This window comes from Chionomys nivalis, chromosome 8, assembly GCF_950005125.1.
Source record: "Chionomys nivalis chromosome 8, mChiNiv1.1, whole genome shotgun sequence".
Lineage (NCBI taxonomy): Eukaryota > Metazoa > Chordata > Mammalia > Rodentia > Cricetidae > Chionomys > Chionomys nivalis.
In genome coordinates this window covers 24,689,415-24,706,394 of record NC_080093.1, presented here as the reverse complement: position 1 = coordinate 24,706,394, position 16,980 = coordinate 24,689,415, and the positions used below count along the sequence as shown (strand labels likewise).

Below are 16,980 nucleotides of genomic sequence, written 5' to 3'. Positions count from 1 at the left end.
CCGTAGTCTTTGAAAGATATGAAGAATGTCTATCTAAAATATATCTATGTACATCTAGAAAATCTAACATGACTACAAACTTGACAATTATAGATGATTATCCATTAACAACCTATATACATTACATTTTTACATGAACTACACAATCACAATACCTTAATCAATATCAGAAATACATATACATATAACAAGATTGACCTTAAATTTATATCAAACCAAGATTCATATCAATGCAAATTACATCTATATCATCTTCCTCTTTAAATGTAAAAGAACATTTATAAACAATATTTGGGAACTTGGGCGCAGTTTTTTCTCTCCAAACTGTTTCCTGCTGAATGGGGGCGCTGTTATTCAGGTCTTTTATGGGATAACCTGTCTGCTAGTTTCATCTCAGTTGGCAGTTGAGCGAAGCAATTTTTTAAGGGTGTTCACAGCAACCCTTCAGGAGGGCATGGTCTATCATACCACATTGGGATCGAAGAAGCAATCCATAGAGTCTCATTCTCTGTGAAAAGAAAAGAAGAATCTCTTTTCCAAAGTATCATATCCTTAGATCCAAATTCTGAAGTCAAGGTATTTTCAAAATATCTATGTTGGATTAGTTCAGTAGCATTTATAAACAAATATCTTTTAGCAGCTGTTGCTCCTTCCTCAGCATTCAAACAATTCAAACAGAGCATAATAGCATATAGTATCAAGATTCTCATTGTATTTTCCATCTTTGTGTGGCTTTGTTTTAATCTCTATTTCGTTTATTTTTACTTATATTTTATATTCTCTGTATATATTTGTCCTGGAATAACTCAGTAGACCAGGCTGTCCTTGAACTCTCAGAGATCAGTTTGTCTCTGCCTCCCAGGCATTGGGATTAAAGGTGTGTACTGCCACACCTTGAAGTCACAGAGGTCAATCTCCCTCTGCCTCCCAAGTGTTGGGATTAAAGGTGTGTAACTACCACACCCAACTACTTCCTTATTTTTGTTTTTTTACTTTTAAGAACTTTAACTTTTAGCCTGCATATATTTTTAAACACACTGTAAATCATTTAAAGTTTTCTTTGTCTTTGAATCTCTCTTTACTGTATATCTCTCTTTTTCTGACCACATGAGTCTTTAATTTACCAAGCAATATCAGTAGGACGAAAGCCGTGGCTTTGACGGCTGGATCCAGCCCATTCCTTAGCTTTCTGCCATTCCAGCCTTGTGGCTGAAGTACCCGCCAGAGCCCTGTTCATTGCCACAACTCTACGATGTTTCAAGGTCCTTGCCAGCAAGCAGGCTGCAACAGTATTAAGCAACACTCAAAAGCTCCGTAGTTAGGACCGCCTGCTTGAAAGTCAGAGTTTGCCCTGGCCGGACGGCCCACAAAGCCGGCATTTTAAAACGGCACAACTTTTTTCCTGCTACGGCTGAAAACAAACAAGCATGCAGTCAGCTTTTATCAATACCATTTAAGTGTTTCGTGGCAGGACCTCTTAATGAGCTGCAGGGTTTTGCAGCTAAAGCTGAGTCAGGAAGCCTCTCTTAGATGAGAGCGCTTGCTTGCCTCTAGCAAGCAGAGCAGACCTGAGAAATTGTTGCTACCAAGAAAACATGCTTTACTTTATTCTTTCCCAAGCTTTCTCAGGCTTTCTGTGGATTCAGTTGTCCACACGTTGGGGGCCATTCTGTAGTGGGGAGCTGTGGGCTGTGTTCCTGCCGCCCCAGCTCCTGGTTGCCTGGCTAGCTTATGCCCTGAAATAACAACACACAAACTGTATTCTTTTAAGCACTGCTTGGCCCATTATATCTAGCCTCTTCTCGGCTAACTCTCACAACTGGACTAGCCCATTTCTAATAATGTATGTAGCACCCCAAGGTGCACTTACCGGGAAGATTCTAGCCTACGTCCATCCTGGGTCGGAGCTTCATCGCATCTGCTCTGGAGAGGAGAGCATGGCGTCTGTCTTCTCAGAGGAGCTGCCCTGCATCTGAGCTCACTTCCTCTTCCTCCCAGCATTCTGTTCTGTTTACTCCACCCACCTATGTTCAAACCTATGAGGGCCAGTTTCTTTATTTTTAACCAATGACCTTCCTCCATCAACAGAGGGACTGTCTAGCAGGCAATGCCAAAATTTTACCTCTTTTTTAAAGTTAGAGTATATAAATTATAAATATTTTTAGTTTATTTTTTTAAAGATTTATTTTATGTTTATGGATATTCTTTCAGCACATATGTATGTGCTCCGCATGTGTGTTTGGTGCCTTAACTGGTCAGAAGAGGGCAATAGGTCCCTTGAAACTGCAGTTACAGGTAGTCTTAAGCCACCATCTGGATGCTGGGAACTGAACCTGGCTCTCCCTGAAGAACCATCTACCCAGCTCCAGAAATTATAAACTTAAAATTTTGTAACTAATTAAAACTGTATCCCAAGTTAGACCATGTTAAATGAAGTAGATCTTGGTCTCATGTAATGGAATAAGGTTATATTGATCTATGTTAGTTACTGCTGTGACAAAGCAATTTCAGGAAGGAGGGGTTTATTTTGGTTCACTGTTTAAGGGTCTACTTTATCATGGTGGAAAAGGAATGACTGCCAGAACGTGACTCAGGTGGTCACATTCACCTACAGTAAGCAAGCAGAGATAAATGCTGTTGTTCACAAAGCATGTTTTGTCCTTATTAAGTCTGCTTAGACTTCTCTGACCCCTCTTCCTGACACTCTCTCTGCTCCGAAAATCCTGCCTAGCTTTCAACCAAGTCAACTTATTAATGAGAGTAACACATTTTCACAGTGTACAGAAGGATTATCATCATTGATGAGGTTAGACTAGTCAGTAACCCTTCCCAGTGCTTGGGATTTTATGTGTGTGCCAAGAAACCCAGCTTCTTTTCTTGGTTCTGGGGATTGATCTTGGGCCCTCTTCATTACATAGCCAACACTTGACCAGCTGAGTCTATCATTTGAGCCTGTTAGCACTAGTCTTAGAGTAAGGGCCAGCAGAGTTATCCTTACCCTAGAGATGTAAACATTGCGCCTGTAAGCACGCCTTGCATTCATGTTTAATTAGTTGAGCTCTGTGTTTTTTTTCCATATTATGTTAATAGCTGTCTTATCTCTAAAGCACAGCACTTACCTTGATCTTTATACCTACAACTTGGGAGTCATTAGCACTTGTTCCTTTTTCCATCTGAGGAAATACTCAGGATTTAGCTGTTTATTCATGAGTGAAAGGTGAGGCCATATGTCCTAACTTCTGATTTTGAATGACTTCTCAGTATTTCAATTCTCTCATATTGTGATCTATGAAGAAATTGAATAAGGTGCTCAATTTGTAAATCAATTGCATATTAACTGTAATTTGAAACTGTTCTTTTGGATATAGTTGGTTGCTAGAAAGAATGTCACTGAGGCTGGGCAGTGGTGGCGCATCCCTTTAATCCCAGCACTTGGGAGGCAGAGGCTGGCGGATCTCTGTGAGTTTGAGGCTAACCTGGTCTACAAGAGCTAATTCCAGGGCAGGCACCAAACCTATACCAATAAACCTTGTCTGGGAGGGGGGAGGGGGAGAAAGAATGTCACTGGAATTTTCTCTCCTCTGTCCTCTGTTTGATAAAGCTCTCTGGAATAAAGTTAGATAATAAATACTAGAAATGATAAGAAAGGGAATACTCAGAAGTAACAACCATTGTTTTGTTAGACTTCTTTTGTTAACTCAGACATGGAGCTATACTTTTTAATATAAGTGGGTTAAGTTGTATGTGTTTTCTTTTAAAAGTTCTTTTCAGTTTTTCATTAGAAGTTTGATGTTTCTGGTGTTGCAAATGTTGGTTTATATGCCACTGTTGCTTTGTTATGTTTTGCTAGATTAATAAAATTAGTATCAATGTTCTCTTTCAGGGCTTATCCTTGTTAGTCCACCTGTCACTGAAGATCAAAAGAAAAGTGAAGAAATTGGACAGTCTTTTTCAGAGAGTGGGGTAGACATTAGAGTTTTACAAGAAAAGAACGAAGAGTTAAAAAGACTTTTAATTATTGGTGAGAATGAACTCAAAAGTGAAAAGGTGCAAAAAGCAGAATTAAATGAACAGGTTGTGAGTTTGCAGCAGCAGCTTTGTTTTGCTGAAGAAAAGAACTTGTCTCTGAGGATAAAGGTGGAGCAAATCCAGGCCAGTTATGACAGTACGGTTGCTGAGTTACACACACAGAGAGCTGTGAACCAAGAGCAGGAGCAAAGGATCCTGAAATTATCACAGAAGATGGAAACTGCTACAAGAAGCATCACAAGCAATGTTTCACAGATACAGCTAATGCAAACAAAAATAGATCAACTACGGTCGCTTGATTCACCTTCTCATATTTCAAAAATAGATTTACTTTATCTCCAGGATCTGTCAAATGGTCCTGAAGGGGATAATTTGCTGAACACATCACTACAGCTTCCAAGTAATGACTTGTCAAGCAAAGGGGTTAAAGACTATCATATTCAGGAGCTCAGTAGGGAAAGTTCCTTCCACTCTAGTATTGAAGCCATCTGGGAAGTATGTAAAGAGATTGTGAAGGCCTCCTCCAAAAAGTCTTACCAGATTCGGGAACTGGAAGAGAAAATTGAAAAGTTACAGGTGGAAGTAAAAGGCTACAGGGATGAGAAAAATGAATTGCAAGCTAAGGAGAGTGAGAATAAGAATAAAGATCACCAGCTGGAAGAGAAAGAAAGTCTTATACAGCAGCTCAGAGAAGAACTGCAAGAAAAATGTGTTAGTCTTGGTGTTCAAGTACAGCTTGTAGCCGAAAGAGAGCAAACTCTTTCAGAGCTTACCCGGGATGTTGCGTGGTATAAAGCAAAAGTAAAGGAACTTGAAGTGATGGTAGAGACCCAGAAAGATGAGTGTAGGCGCTTAGCCGAATTAGAGCAAGGCATTTTAGAGAAGGAATCTGCCATCTTAAAGCTAGAAGCAAGTCTGAAGGAATTGGAAGCAAATCACCAGGATCACATCAAAAGCACTAAAGATTTAAATGAAAAGGAAATCAAGTTGAAGGAAGAAATCACACAGTTGGTAAATAATTTGCATAATATGAAACAGTCACTTCAGTTAAAGGAAGAAGAAAGAGAAACTAGCAGACAAGAAACAGAAAAGTGAGCTGAGTCTTAATTTTAACTATCTAAAATATGTAAAATATTTCACATTTTGTGTGTGTGTCTGTGCGTGTGTTTGTGTGCATGTGCCCGTGTTTGCAGAGGTCAAAGAACAGCCTGTGGGAGATAGTCTGTTCCCTGTAGCATGTGGGCCCCAGGAATTGAACTCAGGTCATCAGACTTGGCAGCAAATGCCTCTATTCACTGTCATCTTGCTGGCTCCAAACATTCATTTTTCTCCATAAATTTGAAGAATTAGAGGACGTATTAATTGGTAGACTATAGAATAGATGATGAGTGAAACACTTGAACTTGGTTCACATAAACCTCTATAAACTAAAGTTGTATGTGAAAATTATACTCCTAAGAGCCCACATGACACCCTCTGAGGCACTTATTGCTAGTTTACACAGTCTATATGTGAAAATATGCAGTTCTGTACCACTTGTTCCCATTTCACACAGTGATTCTAAGCAGCCCATGTTGCCTCACCTTAGACAAGTATTTTGTGATTCTTATTCCCTTTTAGATTGAAAGAGGAGCTTGCTGCAAACCGTATTCTTACTCAGAATCTCCAAGCAGATCTTCAGAGGAAGGAAGAAGATTATGCTGAGCTGAAAGAGAAACTCACTGATGCCAAAAAGCAGATTGAGCAGGTACAGAAGGAGGTAGGTTTTATGAAAAGTCCTTTGGCAATTTAGTGTGGTATAGATTTTCTCCCCTAGGTTTCAAGTTTAGGATTAGACTGAAATCTGTGAACTTAAATTTTTCTAAAAATGATGACTGCCATTAATTTAGAAAATATGCAGCCACCTTAAATAAACCAAAGGTTAGCATGATGAAAAAAATATGTGGATATCATGGCTTTGGAAATGATCCTCACCAGCTGCAGGTAATGAACCTTTCTCCATTTGAAGGTTTGTACATGCATGTATGTAAAAATATATAGGCTTTAGATACAGGACTAGAATCTTTTCCTTAAAAAGTGTAAAATTCATGTTTCTCTAAAAACAGAAAGTAGTTTTATTTCTATTTCATATTTAGGGTATAAAGAGTGACTTACATTTTCATTATAATTTAATTTAGATGGGATTTGGTACCTTGAGTGTGGTATGAGTGTAGATGACCATAATTTCAAAATAGAGAATTTCGTTACACAATTCAAATGTGTAACATACAAAGAAGTATTTAGGAAGGGGAAAAATCCATTCCATTTCTCCTAGTCATTTTCTTTGAAGTTAGTACATGTAACCAGTTACATATTTTTGCTGTCTACTTTCTTTTGCTCTATAATTTTTACCCCCTGTATCTTTCTGTGAATTGAGAGACAGAAGCAGGTGGATCTCTGAGTTCAAGGCCAGACTGATCTACAGAGTGAGTTCCAGGACAGCCAGGGTTGTTACACAGAGAAATCCTATCTTCAAATCCAAAAGAGCAAGGAAAAAGAGAGAGAGAGAGAGAGAGAGAGAGAGAGAGAGAGAGAGAGAGAGGAAAAATTGTAAACATTTTAAGAATTTCTCTTTCCCCTCCCCATCCCTTCTCTTCCACCCCTCTCCTTTCCTCAGCAGGCAAGCTGTACATCTTGGCAGCTACCTAAAGAGAAGAGGGGAAAAAATAATACTGCTTGAGTTAAGAGGGAGATTGTCCATGTGTCACAGGAAGCCACTTGCTGGGGAGAAGGAACTCTGAAGAAAGAGTAAGGAAGAACAAAGTGTTAGGGAAAGCATGCTTAGACCAGAAGTAGAAAAAGTAGCTGAACCTTTAGCGTTGTCCTTACTTTTCTGTGAGATTCAAGGGCACCATATCTGAAAATGTGGCCATAAATTTTAAACAACGGCAAAAAGTTTTAAAATGTTCAATTTGCTTTATGAATTTTGATTTGTAGGTATCTGTAATGCGTGATGAAGAGAAATTATTGAGGATTAAAATTAATGAACTGGAGAAAAAGAAAAACCAGTATTCTCAGGAAATAGAGATGAAACAGCGGACCATCCAGCAGCTTAAGGTAGCAGTTATGTTGTTAATGGTGCTTGAAGTCTTAGATTTTATTGACTGAGAATGTGTGTTTTTATTCATTTATTTACAGTATTAAAATTTGCTCTTGTCTTATGCTTTGTGATAGAGTGTCACTTTGTAGTCTTGACCCTGACCTCGTAGCAAGTCATTTCTTCTCAAGCCATCAGACCTTAGTACCATATGATTGTTTTGTTAAGATCCAGACACTCCCGCCAGATCTGTAATGATCCATTGTAAAATAGACTGTAGAGATTGTGATGAACTGGCGAGAGATTGGAGAGTATAGTTAGAATTGTATAGAACTTGCATGAATGAGGTGGACTGAAGTCTCCTGCGTTAGTCATCTTTATTCAGATCCTCATACAGTTTATACTCTGAAGGTTAAGAAAGGCCATATGAGTAAAGTTCTCATGGGTTCAAGCTGTGTACAGTCAACAAGGACAAGCCACATGTGGGAAAACCATGTTTTTCCCATAGAGACATAAAGAATAGTTTAAACATTTGATTGACTAACAACAGAAGACAGTAATCTGAAGTAAACTCACTTGGGAGGTGCACAAAAACAAAAACATATTCCAAGAACAATTCCGTGCTTTGAAGAAACAGATCTCAAGATTCTTCCTGTCTTGTTTTCTTGGAGTATTTTCAGAAGCACTCAACGTTTCTGGACTGTGTTTTAACACCTACTATTAACACTTTTTAAGTATTGATTTATATGTGCCTTTAATTATATTCTTAATTTTTTTAGGAGCAGTTAAACAATCACAAAATGGAAGAAACAGTACAACAGTATGAGAGAATGTGCAAAGGTTAGAACCGGGTTCCTCCTTTTAGAATTAAAATGACTTCTAAATAGTTGCAGTAACAGTTAATACTTTTTCTTTAAAAATGTTGAAATGATGGCAGCCAAAGGTATATTTTCAAAGATGAAAAGCATTACTTCTGCCGATTAAATTTTAAACTTAAACTGATTATTAGAAAAGCAGTAAGAAATATTCATTCGGTGCAACACTCATTTCTTAGTAATGGCCAGTGCGTCTTAAAAATACTTTTATTAGCTCTTTGAGAATTTCATACCATATGTTTTGATCATCTTCACCTTTCTCCTAATTCTCAGATCCACCCTACCTTTCTTTTTCTGTCCCTCTTAACTTTGTGTGTGTCTCTGTCTTTGTCTCCCTTCTTCCTCTCTCCCTCTCTCTCCACCTCTCCTTCTCCCCCATCTCCCTCCCTCCCTCCCTCCCTCCCTCCCTCCCTCCCTCCCTCCCTCCCTCCCTCCCTCCCTCCCTCCCTCCCTCCCTCCCTCCCTCCCCCAGACCAGTATGTGCTACCACTATATATTTGGATGTGTGGCCTTCCACTGGCACAAAGCAGACTTACCAGGGATGATAGGATCCTCTTAGAGAAAGCTGACCTTTCTTTCCCAGCAGGTAGCAGTTGCCAGTGGCTTTTCAGCTGTGGGTGGGACACTGTGCCCACTTTCCCTCTCCATGCTGGGATTTGGTCTGACTTGGTTTTGCACAGGTCTTTTACATGGTGGCACTGCTGCTTCTGCAGTGGTGATGTTGGGGATGTGTCTGTGCTTCCTGGCTTCCTGTTCCTTCCTTTAGTACATTATCTTTGTACCATTATTGAAAAATAAATCAACTATAAATGTGATGGTTTATTTTCTGGTCTTTCATTTTTGATTTTTGATCCATTTGTCTTCATGTTAGCATGCCAGTATTATGGCAACATTGTGATGTGTTTTAAAATTGGGAAATGTGGGTCCACCCATTTTTGTGTCTCATTTGTAAAAATGTTTTGACTCTGGTGCTGTGTATTGCTGCATGAGTTTTAGGATCAATCTGTTCACGTCTATATAACATCCATGTGCAATTACAGTAGTGACTGTAAAATCTGTTCCAGTTGGGAAGACTGCTATTTAACAAAGTCTTTCATTAATGTTGGATATACTTTTGTATTTAGGTTTTTAAGTTTCAGTGATTATTTCTGTATTTTCATTGTATACATTTCTGAATTGTTCTTTATTAAAATTATTTGAGTTCTTTGTGATATTTTGACTTGAACTGTTGACAGTTGTTTTTTTTTCTCAAACAGACCTCAGTGCTAAAGAGAAGGTGATTGAAGACATGCGATTGACACTAGAAGAGCAAGAACAAACTCAGGTGGAACAGGACCGAGTGCTGGAAGCCAAGTTAGAGGAAGCTGATTGTCTAGCCAAAGGTAAAGTGAGACCGCTCGCACAACTGCTTTCTTGCTTTAGTTTTCCTTGATTTTTTTTCCTTTTCAAAAATAGTGTAAAGTTTATAATAATACACTATTTCTTTTTTATTTATTTATTTATTTTGGATTTTTTGAGACAGGGTTTCTCTGTAGTTTTTTTTTTTTTTGGTTCCTGTCCTGGAACTAGCTCTTGTAGACCAGGCTGGCCTCGAACTCACAGAGATCCGCCTGCCTCTGCCTCCCGAGTGCTGGGATTAAAGGCGTGCGCCACCACCACCCGGCATAATATACTATTTTTGACTGCCTTTTCCACTGTTATGAAAAGTATTGTTTTCTGAGTAAAATTGTATATCATAAAAAAATAAAAATACTCTGTGATGGGACTGGAGAGAAGACTCATTGATTAAGAGCACTTGGAACTCTTTCAGGGTTCCAGTTCCTTATACCAACATGGTGGCTTACAACCAGCCATCTGTATCTTTAGTTTCAGAAGATTCAGTACCTCTTTTGATCACTCCTCATCCACATAAAATAAAAAAGAATTCTACAGAGAAAAAGCACGCTTTGATTGATTTGTATCTGCAAGCTTTTAGCATTAATTTGTTAATCTAAGTATTGATTCCATTGTTAACACCATCCGTTTTTCTAGCATGTATAGAAAATTACATTACTTACTATTAATTAAGCTAATTATAGTCTGGTACAAAAGGGAAGAAATGTATATGCTTATTTTTATGACAGTTTTTACATGTAATTTTGTACATTTGCTATGTTAGCCTAATTACCTGCGTCTGTGAAGTGTGCTTGATAATGACTGGCATGTGGCATGTTTGTAGTTGCACATAGTGTTATGATAATGTGAGAGTACTCTGTGAACCCTTGAATTGTGTGCTGGTAGATGAAGTTCTTCCTACTTTCCTAGTCATTTTCATAGATAGAATTTTTCTTTCTTGAGTGCTTGAAGAATTGTATCATAATTTCAGATTAAAATAAATGTATGCTCAGTACTTGATAATCTTTGGGCATATGAGAAATCCCTGTAGTTTCTCTTCACTAAGGATTTGGTGAGGGTAACTGCAGAGATGGCTCAGAGGTTAAGAACATTTTTTGTACTTGTAGAGGACCCGGGTTTGATTCCCAATACCCATGTAGTAGCTTACAACCCTCAGAACTCTAGGTCCAGGGCATCTGATGTTCTCTTCTGACTTCCTTGTGTACCAGGCATATATTTGATACATATACACACATATATACGTGCATGTAGAAAGAGACAAATAAAATAATCTTAAAGAATTTGGTGAGACTGCTTAAAGTTCAGCTGTTAGAATAATTTTAGTCCCGTCTTGATCTGTATTTTGGGCTCTGCTTGCTTGCTTCTTTGTTTATTTATTTATTTATTTATGACCAGTCATGCATATTGCTGCATACCATAACATTGTGTGTATTTTAAAATTAGAATTGGATAAATGGAAAGAAAAATTCCAAGATCTAGAAGCTAGAAGTAATGAAAGGTCAAATAAAGACCCAGTGGAGGACACAGACGCACTTAGGAAGAAGCTCAGTAAACTTCAGGACGAGCTGCAGGTAGTAACATTCCTCTCTCTCTCTCCTCTCTCTCTCTCTCTCTCTCTCTCTCTCTCTCTCTCTCTCTCTCTCTCTCTCTCTCTCTCTCTCTCTCTCTCTCTCTTCCGGCCATTGTGTTTCTGATAAGATAACTCAGCATTTGGTAATTTTTTTTTTTTTAAAAGATGTATTTATTTATTATGTATACAACTTTCTGTGGTTTGGAGCCACCATGTGGTTGCTGGGAATTGAACTCAGGACCTCTGGAAGAACAGACAGTGCTCTTAACCACTGAGCCATCTCTCTAGCCCCTAGCATTTGGTATTTTATAGCTAGTTTTGTGGGGTGAAATAATACATGGTGCTTAGTAATAAAATACAGAAGAAACTTTCAAAATATCCTGGGGAAAATTCCCAAGACATAATTTATTATGAGTCAAAGAAATCACAGTGATTGTCTCCTCAATTTTATGTTTTATATTTTTAATTAACTTTGTGCGTGTGTGCATTCCACAGCATGTGTGGAAGTCAGAGGACAACTTTCAGCAGTTGTTGAGGCAAAATCTCATTCCGGCTACTAAGCAGCTTCTTCAGACTAGCTGGCTCATTAATTTGTGGTAATTCTTCTATCTCTGCCTCGTATTTTCCCACAGGAGTGCTGGGATTGCAGATGTCTGCCACCATGTATATTTATTTTAAAGCTTGGGTTCTAGGTCTATCTTTGAGGTGACAGGATTTTGCCGCTAGTACTTTAGTCCACTCCCTGATAATGTGTATGTAATTTTCGAGTTGTCACTAATTTTCTATTTCATTTCTTACCTAGCAAATATTGCACTGGAGAAAATGGCCATTGGGAGAATTATTTTGATTATTGATAACTTTTTCCATATTTGATTACTGAATGGAATAGAGTTGAATATCTGAACATTGAAACATGATCATATGCTACATAAAAGAAATCTTATATTTATGGGGCTGGAGAGATGGCTCAGTGGTTAAGAGCATTGCCTGTTCTTCCAAAGGTCCTGAGTTCAGTTCCCAGCAACCACATGGTGACTCACAAGCATCTGTAATAATAAGGTCTGGTACCCTCTTCTGGACTGCAGGCATACACGAAGACAGAATATTGTATACATAAAAAAAAAAAAAAACCTTATATATATAAAAAAATTGCCAGGTGGTGGTGGTGCACACCTTTAATCCCAGCACTCGCAAGGCAGAGGTGGGCAGATCTCTGTGAGTTTGGGGCCAGCCTGGTCTCAAAAGAGCTAGTTCCAGGACAGGCTCCGAAGCTATAGAGAAACCCTGTCTCGAAAAACAAAAAACAAAACAGTAATAATGGGTAGATTGCATGAAAATATTGAAACTTACTACTTAGTTATGTGAAAATAGCTTTTATCATCTTTACTTTAGGAATCTGAAGAGAAATATCAAGCTGATAGAAAGAAGTGGTTAGAAGAAAAGGCCATCCTTACCACTCAAGCAAAAGAAGCTGAAAATCTACGAAACAGAGAAATGAAAAAATATGCTGAAGACAGGGAGCGCTGTTTAAAGCTGCAGAATGAAGTGGTTGGTAGCACTGATGCTTAAATATAGTTCATCTTTTTCCTTGGTTTGTTAAAGCTACTCTAATTCTTTTTGTGGGTAGGTTGTCATTTTGTAAGGTATCCCCTTACCATCTGACCATGACATTCACTCTTATGTTTCCCCAGCTTTTCTCACTTGTATTTCCTGATTGTTAAGGATGGTTGTCATGACCATCAGTATTTCATGTTTCAAATTGTGTGTTCTCATGAACCCAAATGTTTTATTTTTAATTTTATTTTTTTGATGTTTAATATTTTGTGGTTTTTTTTTTTTTTGGTATAGATAGTAATCCTCTTATAAGATGTATAGCTAGCAAATATTCTACATTTTCTTTCTTCACCTAAATTTCCTTTCCTGAATAGAAGCTTTTTAATTTTTTGGAATCCCTTTTGTTCTTGAGATTATTTCTTGAGTTATCAGAGAAGGATTTTACCAATGCTTATATCTTAGAGTGTTTTCCTCCAAAGTTTCAGAACTTTAGACCTTTTGATCCACTTTGAGTTTTTGTGCAGTGTGAGAAAGATAGGATTTTAGCATTTTTATTCTGTGTTTCGCTGTCTAGATTTTCCAGCACCATGTGCTAATATAGCTTACTTTGTCCATTGTGTTTTGCTTTATGTCAAAAAATAAGGTGTCTGTAGCTGTGTGAGTTTGTCTGTGTCTTTTCTATTCCCTGTGAAAATACATGTCTGTTGTTAGGTGAGTATCATGCTATTTTTATGGTGCTTTGTAGCATGACTTGAGATTGTGATGTCTCCAATATTGTTCTTTTTGCTTAGGATTGCTTTGGTTATCTGGAATCTTTTGTAGTTCAATGTGAATCTTAGGATTGAGTTTTTGTGAAGAGTGTCATTAGACTTGTGTAGATTATTTTTGGTGATGGGTGCTTTACTATATTCTTCTAATACTTGAACAGGAGGTCCTTTTGTGTTCTGTTGTCTTCAGTTTCTTTGGTGTTTTAAAATTTTCATTGCAGAGGGCTTTCACTTCCTTGGTTAGATTTCTTTTTAGATATTTTGTTTTTCGTTAAAACCATTTTGAACAGAATTTTTTTCTTGTTTCTTTTTTTCAATATGTTTATCATTGCTATATGCAGAAGCTACTGAGTTTTATTCATTTTGTATGCTGTTACTTTGCTCAAGATATTGATCAGTTCAAAAACTTCTGTATAGTTTTTTTGTTTTGTTTTGTTTTGTTTTGTTTTTTTTTTTTGGTTTTTCGATATAGGGTTTCTCTGTAGCTTTGGTGCCTGTCCCGGAACTAGCTCTTGTAGACCAGGCTGGCTTCGAACTCCCAGAGATCCGCCTGCCTCTGCCTCCCGAGTGCTGGAATTAAAGGTGTGCGCCACCACCGCCCGGCCTTCTGTATAGTTTTTATGTATAGAATCATATTGTTTGCTAATCGAAATAGTTTAACATCTTCCTTTCCTTTTTTTTTTTTTTAATCTTACTCATCTTGACTTATTGCACTACAGCATTCAGTCTTACATTGAATAAGAGTGGAAAAGTGGATACCATTGTTTTCTTTCTCTTTTTTTTTTGGATTTTCGAGACAGGGTTTCTCCTTAGCTTTTTGGTTCCTGTGCTGGAACTAGACCAGGCTGGCCTTGAACTCACAGAGATCCGCCTGCCTCTGCCTCCCCCGAGTGCTGGGATTAAAGGTGTGTGCCACCACCGCCCGGTCCCATTGTTTCTTATTTATATCAAATGGTTTACATTTCTGCCATTAGTATAGTGTTGACTATAGGCTTATCATGTGATTTGTTATGTTGAGGTATGATCCTCTTATTCCTGGCTTTTATCATGAAGGGTTGAATTGTCACTTTTTTCCCCCCTGGATTTATTGATAGTCATATGATCTATGTGAATCTGTTAGTGTGATTTATTGCATTTGTTGATTTTTGTATGCTAACCTACTCCTATATCCCTGGAATTGATCCATTTGGTAATAGTGAAGTTATTGTTTTTTTTTTCTTATTTTGATATGAAGTAGAATTTGGATTATAAATAATGAACTTAGAATTTCTGCATCCAGTTTAGTCCCTGCAGATGCTAGCAGTTTCCACGTTTAGATTTTCCATATGTTATCTTTAACACTATTTCATTCTTGTTTGAACCTACTACAAATTACTTAATGTTAAATGTTCATTTTTCTTCTAGGTAAATTTTTTTTGTTATTTTCATTTTATGAGTATAGGTATTCTTCATGTATGTCTGTGTACTATATGTGTGTACCTGGTACCTGCAGAGGTCACGGACTGTGTTGCATCCCCTTAAACTAGAGGACAAGGGTTCCAATGTCCAGCACTCACAGGGTAGCTCATGACATTGGAACCCTTGTCCTCTAGAAGAGCAGCCAAGTGCTCTTAACTGCTAAGTTGTCTGTTCAGCTTTTTATATTATTTTCTATGTTCAGTAACTATCAGTTGTGACATTTGTTTTGGTGTAATTTTATTCTTTTAGTATTTGAATATTATTGGAAATGTTTTGAGATGCTATAGCTATAATTATTTATTAAAAGGAATTGCCAGTAATCTGATTCTATTGAAGGCGAGCTAAAAACAAATATGGTATTTAGATATTCATTTATTTTGAGTCAAGGTCTCATTATGTAGCCTTGGGCAGCCTGGAATTCATTATGTAGACCAGGCTATCCAGGGACACTCAGAGATCCACCTGCTTATGCTCAGAATTATCCTAATCCTGAGTGTTAGGATTAAAGATGTGGGCCACCACTCCTGGCATGAGTATTTAATAAATAAAATGTTATTTTTGTATTTTATAAGCATTTCATCTACATACAAATGCATAGTATATTCTATACTCAACATGTTATATTTAATGCAAATTTTAAAACATTCTTAGATTCATTATAAAAATTTATGTTAAAAGTTTTAGATTAATTTTTTTAAGTTAGGGACCAAGGTGATGGGTTCCATTTTTGGTATTTTCTTGCCTACATCATTTTACTTCACTATTGTTTGTGCTTGTTGACTAGGAAACCCTGACAGCACAACTGGCAGAGAAAACTGGTGACCTTCAGAAGTGGAGAGAGGAGCGGGACCAGCTGGTCACTGCTGTCGAGGCGCAGATGAAGGCGCTGCTCTCCAGCAGCAAGCACAAGGACGAGGAAATCCAGCAACTGAAAAGGGCTGCTGCAGAGAGCTCGGGGCCAGTCAGTGCACTCACTCCTTCTATACTTCCTTGTTGAGATAATACTTCTTTAAAATTACTTCTCAACTTTATTTACTCACTACATCAGGAATAACCAAAAGCTTGAACATTTTTGATATCGTTTTTCATGGTTTTTGAATTTTCAGGTTTATCATTATAGTTAATTCATCAATGACCAAAGCATAACTTTTTTTTCTCAATAGCTTCGTCATGCTTCCCAGATGAAAATAATTAGGAAGTCTGCAATTTAGGATTATCTTAATCCTCATACTGGAATTGTAGAAATTGTAGAGCTTGAAGTTTTAGTGACACTTAAATAATTGGACCTACCCTTAATTAAATTAATTAATTAAAGCCAACTTGAGGTGGTTTCATTTTAGCTCTAGCTGTCCTGGAACTCAGAGATAGACCTGTCATTGCTGAGATTAAAGGCATGTACCACCAATGCATCCAGTCTAGCCAACTCTTAAGTTTAGTATGTGAAGATACAAAATGTTTTTAAAGTAAGTCTAGTGATGGGGAGGCATTGTGAGTTGTAGGTGGTGTTGAAAATCCTAAATGGAGAGCTTGTGCTTTTGGGGATAGCAACATTCTGATAAACAGAGTCGGGGTGTATTTGAAGCTAGACTTTCTGAATGAATAAGTCTGGGGAATGTGTAGCTCAGTGGTGGAAGGCTTGACGCGTGTGTACAAAGTTCTGGATTCAGTTCAAAGTACTGCAGAACAAGCAAATCTGCTGTTCTAGTCAGGCATGGTTGTGCATACCAGCATTCTTGGCATTTTAGAAACTGAGGTGGAAGGATTGCAAGATCAAGGCTTGCCTGGGTTATAGAACCAGATTTCATGCATGTGGTGTATATGTTTATGTGTGTTATACATTAAGTCACTTAGTGATTATTAGGAAAGAAAACCTTCCTATAAAAAGAGGTAGTATCATGCTAATATACTATATAATATTATAATATACTGTATAATATATTAACACAGAACAGGAAGTTAGAAAAACTAGGTGTTGAGTGCTAATCACAAACTATGACTGTAGGATCCTTGTGGGAAATACCGGGGCATTTCTCAGCTATCTAAAATGAGTAATGTACCAGGTATGGTGCACAATCCTGGAGCTCCGGGAGAGGGGGCAGGGAGAGGTGGATTTATGTGAGTTTGAGACTAGCCTGGTCTACATAGCACACTCCAGGCCTGGCAGGGTTGGACAGTGAGACTTTATCTCAAAATAGATAAACTAATCAATAAGGTAGGGATCACTGTCTTCTTAGACTCAAGAAATTAGTACAGTTC

General features: G+C 37.8%; 1 protein-coding gene across 2 annotated transcripts in view; it reads left to right on the top strand.

Moving 5' to 3' along the window:
- Positions 1-16,980, top strand: part of Kif20b (kinesin family member 20B) — a 59,007-nt gene that overhangs the window by 31,308 nt on the left and 10,719 nt on the right. For both annotated transcript variants that reach the window (XM_057777936.1, XM_057777935.1), the window contains exons 19-26: positions 3,884-5,120; positions 5,650-5,788; positions 7,006-7,125; positions 7,885-7,945; positions 9,237-9,362; positions 10,819-10,946; positions 12,338-12,493; positions 15,509-15,685. In XM_057777936.1, coding sequence (XP_057633919.1) covers positions 3,884-5,120; positions 5,650-5,788; positions 7,006-7,125; positions 7,885-7,945; positions 9,237-9,362; positions 10,819-10,946; positions 12,338-12,493; positions 15,509-15,685 — 2,144 coding nt within the window. The remainder of the gene's footprint in view (positions 1-3,883; positions 5,121-5,649; positions 5,789-7,005; positions 7,126-7,884; positions 7,946-9,236; positions 9,363-10,818; positions 10,947-12,337; positions 12,494-15,508; positions 15,686-16,980) is intronic.